This window comes from Hippocampus comes, unplaced genomic scaffold (assembly GCF_001891065.2).
Source record: "Hippocampus comes isolate QL1 unplaced genomic scaffold, H_comes_QL1_v1.1 scaffold276, whole genome shotgun sequence".
NCBI lineage: Eukaryota > Metazoa > Chordata > Actinopteri > Syngnathiformes > Syngnathidae > Hippocampus > Hippocampus comes.
In genome coordinates, this window is record NW_017805074.1 from 1,803,770 (window position 1) to 1,809,567 (window position 5,798).

Below are 5,798 nucleotides of genomic sequence, written 5' to 3' on the forward strand. Positions count from 1 at the left end.
GCGGATCAGAAAATGGATGGATGGATAAACAAGACAGATCTGCTTATTTGTGATGCTACCCTATATTGCGTGTGTCGCACCATTAAATGCAACATCAGCGTGTTTTTGCCACACTGACATTTGCAAAGTGTGTTTTGGTAAACTCATTGAGTCAGCCCAGCACAGTTGAAAAGCAGGCGCTCAGACAAACACGAGTGCGTTCTCGGCACTTAGGAGGAAGTGGCTAGGTGCTTTTGGATGAATCACTTGGAGGATTTAAGGGAAAAAAAAAGAGGAGGTCAAGCATTATAAATACCCGTCACAGATGCACAGCGTCAATGACGGCTAGACAGACACAATGTTGTTTTGGCTGCTGCTGCCACTGGCCGCTCACTCCTCTCTGGCTGGGCCTTTGCTAGGCACAGAAAAAGACAACCGGCTGCTCGCTGAGGTAAGACCCCAGGTTGTATGAGCATCGTATCCTCAATACATTCAGGACCTCTTCGTCATTTACAGAAGTACCTTCGGCGCTTTTATGGCCTTCCAGTTGGTCTGCAAAGCCAGAAGAGGACAGCAGCAGACTTTAAGTCCAAGCTTCAGGAAATGCAGAGGTTCTTCAAACTTGAGGTGAGTCCATTCCATCTTACAATGCCTTTGAGACTTCCCCATTTCACCCCAAAATGGAGAGATTTTCCACTGAATTTCATATTTGTTGTATTACGTCGATGATATGTTGTTCGAACGGCATGTTGGACGAGTCCCACCACTTTGTAATTAATCAACTGCAAGCAGACAATGTGCATGCAAACAAAATAAATGAGCGTGCTGATGTGTGAGTACTGTCATGTAAAACTACTCACATCTTGAAGACATGTCACTGAGAAGGAACAGGAAGGAAGGTTCACTTCCCTGACTTCGGCGCAGGCAGCTGAGGTTGAGTTGCCTTTCAGTGACGGCGTGAATGTGAGTGTGAATTATTCTCACTCTCACTCTCTATATGTGCCCTGGGTTTGAATGATGAACATTTGAGGGTGCAGTCTGCCCAAATGTCAGCTCCTCCAGCTCACCCGTGATCCTGGACCGGACAAGCACAATGGAGAAGGGACAAGTGGATGAATTGAAGCCAGGTTTTGTGTCTTTTTGCCTCCTGTGCAGGTGACAGGCAATCTGGATGACAACACCTTAGATGTGATGACTCAGGCAAGATGTGGTGTCCCGGATATGGGCGAATACAACCACTTCCCGCGGCACCTCAAATGGAAAAATAACATTGTGACTTTCAGGTATGCTTCCAGACATGTCAATGTAGATAAAAATTGTTCCTCGGATCTGCAATTCATTTCACATTGGTTTTAGGATTGTAAATTACACTCCGGATTTGAGGAAGTCCGATGTGGACCGAGCCATCCGCACCGCACTCAATGTGTGGTCTGACGCGACGCCGCTGAGATTTAAGAAGCTGTACTACGGCACTGCTGACATTATGATCAGTTTTGGGAGGAAAGGTATTCACCCAAAACGATTGCAATCATCTTAAAAAGAAAGACAGATTAAGGGTTGATCACACTCTCAATGGTTGTCTCTCAGAATATATAATGTTCAAGGCTTGGATTTAATGAATTTGGATAGCAGTTTGCACCTCAGCAAAACACATCGAAAAACAAAAGAGCAAAGCTTCCCTGGACTTTGCGCATGTGTGCTAATGCTTGCATAACCTACACGCGTGGAGTAGGATGTCGAAGCTAGCTCAGTGCGGTATTTAGCGCGGTAGCTCACAACGGGCTTCGGCTGGCTACTGCCGTAGCTAAACACGTTACAGAGTTGCTATGAAGTCAATAATCATTTCCTCCATGGCGGTGAATAAGACACACTTTTGACAAAAAACTTTCTCATGAAGGAACTGAAGGAGAAGTCATGCTAATTGCCAAGCTAACTAAAAACTGAGACGGAAATGAAGTGCTTGCGTGATTCAGTCCACCTTTCCTAGAGGTCTGGTTGGAACCGCGTTAAAGCAGAACGATCCAAGCACATCACAATATCATCATTGATTCTGTTGTTGGCCATTGGAACTGGAAATAAACTTGTCCTATACAGAACATGGTGACCACAACCCTTTCGATGGTCCTAACGGGCTGCTGGCTCACGCTTACCCGCCGGGCCAAGGCATCGGAGGAGACACGCACTTCGATGAGGACGAGCACTGGAGCAAAGATTCATCAGGTCGTTGTCCGACTTAGAAGTTGGAACATTTCATGAAAGAAAAAGATGGCAAAAATATGAATGTGTTTTGTTTTTTTTTTTTCCGACATGCAGCTTACAATCTGTTCATCGTGGCAGCACATGAGTTGGGCCACGCCCTCGGCATGTCGCACTCCACAGACTCGGGCGCCCTCATGTACCCCATCTATTCGTACGCGACAGGGTACCCTCTTGCCGAGGATGATGTTAAAGGCATCCAGGCACTATATGGTAACGACTCCATCATCAGTCATTTGTTTCTTGCTTCCTCTTTTTTGAACCATTTGATTTCTTTCCGAAATGCAGGCCCCAACCCAGACCACAAGAAAATCAAGCCGAAGCCAGACGCCCCTCAAAAATGTGACCCCACTTTGAGCTTTGATGCTGCTACAGAACTCCGAGGAGAAACCATCATCTTCAAAGACAAGTGAGTCCATGCGCAAACAGACTGAATATTCTCAGGGCATTATTTTTATTATTATTATTATATATATATATTTTTTTTACGAAACCTAAATAGATCCACATTATATATAAACGTCATTAATTGCATTATCTCTCTCTCTCTCTCTCTCTCTCTCTCTCTCTCTCTCTCTCTCTCTCTCTCTCTCTCTCTCTCTCTCTCTCTTTCTTTCTGAAAAAATACATAGATTAAATATGCAGTTTTACAAATTTATTGATGATTGTGTCATGTTGCAGATTCTACTGGCGCCTCCACCCTCAGATGCACGAACCCGAGCTAACGCTGATCAAGTCCACATGGCCGTCCATCCCCAACAAGGTCGATGCAGCCTATGAGAACCCAGAGAAAGACCAGGTCATCATTTTTAGCGGTGGGTTAACATTTTTAACACATAATGATTAAAAAAAAATATATATATATATACATACAGTACAAATGAAGCAAACTCTTTCATGGCATTCATCAGGTATCCGCATGTGGGCTTTGAATGGATACAACCTTGTGGAGGGTTATCCAAAGTACATCCACAAACTGGGACTTCCTAAAAGCGTGAGGAAACTGGATGCAGCTGTTCACATCAAAGACAAGGGGAAAACTCTCCTCTTCCATGAAGAAGAGTATTGGAGGTAATGTTTGTGATATTTACTGTATGCTCTTTTTTTTTTTTTTTTTAAATGAAAACCAACTATGGTCAGTAACATGTCAGACATTCAATACAATGGGTATTTTGCAGCCTGGAGGCCAATAGGGAGCAGCCTATGTGCAGTGTAGCATCCCCTCCCGCTTTCTTTCACACGGCACCTTACAGGCCAAACCAGTAACGTCATCATAATATATTGCTGCATTTTCTACACTGTCAATTTGAAATAATATCGTGTTTGGATATAATAACAGGATGGAAATTTGAATGCAATGCTTTTTTTATCTAATTGAAAAAATAATTGCCAGACCAATCGATTATTAAAATAATCAAATAATCATTATATATATTTTAAATCTATTTTTTTTTATGTGCATGAGTCATTCTTCATATTATACTTCTCCATTTAGTTATGATGAAGCAAGCGGCACCATGGATAGTGGCTACCCGCGATCCATCGAGAACGATTTTCCAGGAATGGACGACGAGGTTGATGCTGCAGTTTATCACTACGGTACCAATTTACTTTTCTCCGTCACTCAATTTCAATCTCAAGTGAACTAAGTAGTATTTTTATTGTTGTTGTTTTTTTTTTCCAGGGTTTTTGTATTTCTTCCATGATCACACGCAGTATGAGTACAGTTACACGTCAAGGAAGGTCATACGTGTCCTGAGAACCAACTTTATTCTCGGCTGTTGAGGTTGCAGACATGTTCGTTACATACAAAATAAAAGGGAAATCCATAGGAATGACATAGTAGCAACATTTTTAAAAAATGTTTATTTGCAACAGTGCTGGACACAGACATCGAGAGAATTCCCATCAGTGTGATGGCTGATAGTATTTGTATTTATTCTTTTGGTTCGTCGTTTGTTCTGTTTCACTTCAAGGTTGACTGTCTAGCTCAGGATTTGCAGAGACTGTAGATCAATGGTGTCAAAGTCAAGGCCCGGGGGCCAGATCTGGCCCAACACATCATTTTATGTGGACCACGAAAGAGAATCAAACATGCCAACTTTCACGATCCTTGCTAAAAGTTGTACCAAAATTCATATTCTCATACGTAATGCTGCAGATGGTAATGTGATTCAAAAAGATCTGCACACTCTTGTAGGTGAAGCAACTGTAGTTTGTATGTTTTTGAAAAGTAATACAAAAAGAAGATTTGAACATTTTGAGTTCTGTACTTGTCATGTGGTGTTTGTGCTATTTATTGTCAGTGATAAATAAAATGGTTCATTGGATTTGCTTTGAATTGGAACATTGGAAGTCGAAGTATTTTTTAATTTTTTAATTCATTTGGGAACAGTAATTTAAAATTGACTTGGGCAATTATGCTAATCGGCAAATGCATTGAGTGTGTTTCATTCATCCATTTTCCGATCCGGTTTGTCCTCACAAGGGTTGCGGGGATGCTGGAGCCTATCCCAGCCGTCTTCGGGCAGTAGGCGGGGGACACCCTGAACCGTTTGCCAGCCAATCGCAGGGCACACACAGATGAACAACCATTGCTGCTCACATTCAGACCTAGGGACAATTTTGAGTGTTCAATCAGCCTGCCATGCGTGTTTTTGGAATGTGAGAGGAAGCCAGAGTTGCGTGTTTCTTGTATCTGTATTCCAAACATGTTTGTCAGCTTTAAAGACGAAGCTAAATGGTCGTTTGTGTGCGTGTGTGCTATTAAAATCGTTCAGGGTGTGGCTACAGCTAAGGAACTTTGGCTCAAGACAAGTAAAAGACATTTGAAGGTGGGGGGCAATGAAAAATGAATGAGCGAGCATCCTTGGGGAAAACCATTGCGCAGTCCCGCCTAAGGTCGGCCGATTAAAACCAGATGGTGGACAGAAAACGACAAATGAATAATAACAATGACTCCACTTAATTCCTGGAAACTCCCTCTGAGGTCAGCAGGATGAGAAGCGATGATGCAAATTCTCCCCACAAAATCAAAACACATGTGACTTCCTTACTCGATTGCACACATACGCAGACACACATGGTCGTGTGAAAAGCTTGAACGCAATGCAGCCTTAAGATATTTAGATGTTGCATCACGCAATCTCAAAGGGAGCGCTGCACTGTCTAGCGCAGGACTTTCGTCGAATGAATGGGCTGATCAGGCTTTAGTGGTGATTAGAGTCTCCAAAATGTCATGAAGACACTCATCATGTTAAGCGTTTCTCACCATAGTTACCAACATTGATTTTACAAGGGACTGGTTAGCGCGTGGGTGGCCCGGTAGTCCAGTGGTTAACGCGTCGACCTCATAGTGCAAAGGTCGTGGGTTCGATCCCAGCTGTGTGGAGTTTGCATGTTCTCCCCGTGCCTGCGTGGCTTTTCTCCGGGTACTCCAGTTTCCTCCCACATTTCAAAAACATTCATAGTAGGCTGATTGAACGCTCTAAATTGTCCCGAGGTGTGAGTGTGAGCGCGGATGGTTGTTCGTCTCTGTGTGCCCTGCGATTGGCTGACAACCG

The 5,798-nt window shown here is 43.2% G+C and overlaps 1 protein-coding gene across 1 annotated transcript; it reads left to right on the forward strand.

The window, feature by feature from the left end:
* Positions 1-299: 299 nt before the first annotated feature.
* On the forward strand, positions 300-4,385 carry mmp13b (matrix metallopeptidase 13b). The gene is made up of 11 exons (XM_019864969.1): positions 300-430; positions 496-606; positions 1,135-1,262; positions 1,336-1,484; positions 2,074-2,199; positions 2,293-2,448; positions 2,524-2,644; positions 2,917-3,050; positions 3,147-3,306; positions 3,731-3,834; positions 3,920-4,385. Exons 1-11 carry the CDS (start codon positions 338-340, stop codon positions 4,018-4,020), a joined length of 1,383 nt encoding a protein of 460 aa, XP_019720528.1. The 5' UTR covers positions 300-337; the 3' UTR covers positions 4,021-4,385.
* Positions 4,386-5,798: the final 1,413 nt, after the last annotated feature.

Bases quoted from the DNA above. Each gene is read 5' to 3' on its own strand.
- mmp13b (XM_019864969.1), top strand. From the start codon at position 338: ATGTTGTTTTGGCTGCTGCTGCCACTGGCCGCTCACTCCTCTCTGGCT. The intron at 607-1,134 runs GTGAGTCCATTC...CCTCCTGTGCAG, and splicing joins AGAGGTTCTTCAAACTTGAG to GTGACAGGCAATCTGGATGA. The intron at 3,307-3,730 runs GTAATGTTTGTG...TTCTCCATTTAG, and splicing joins CATGAAGAAGAGTATTGGAG to TTATGATGAAGCAAGCGGCA.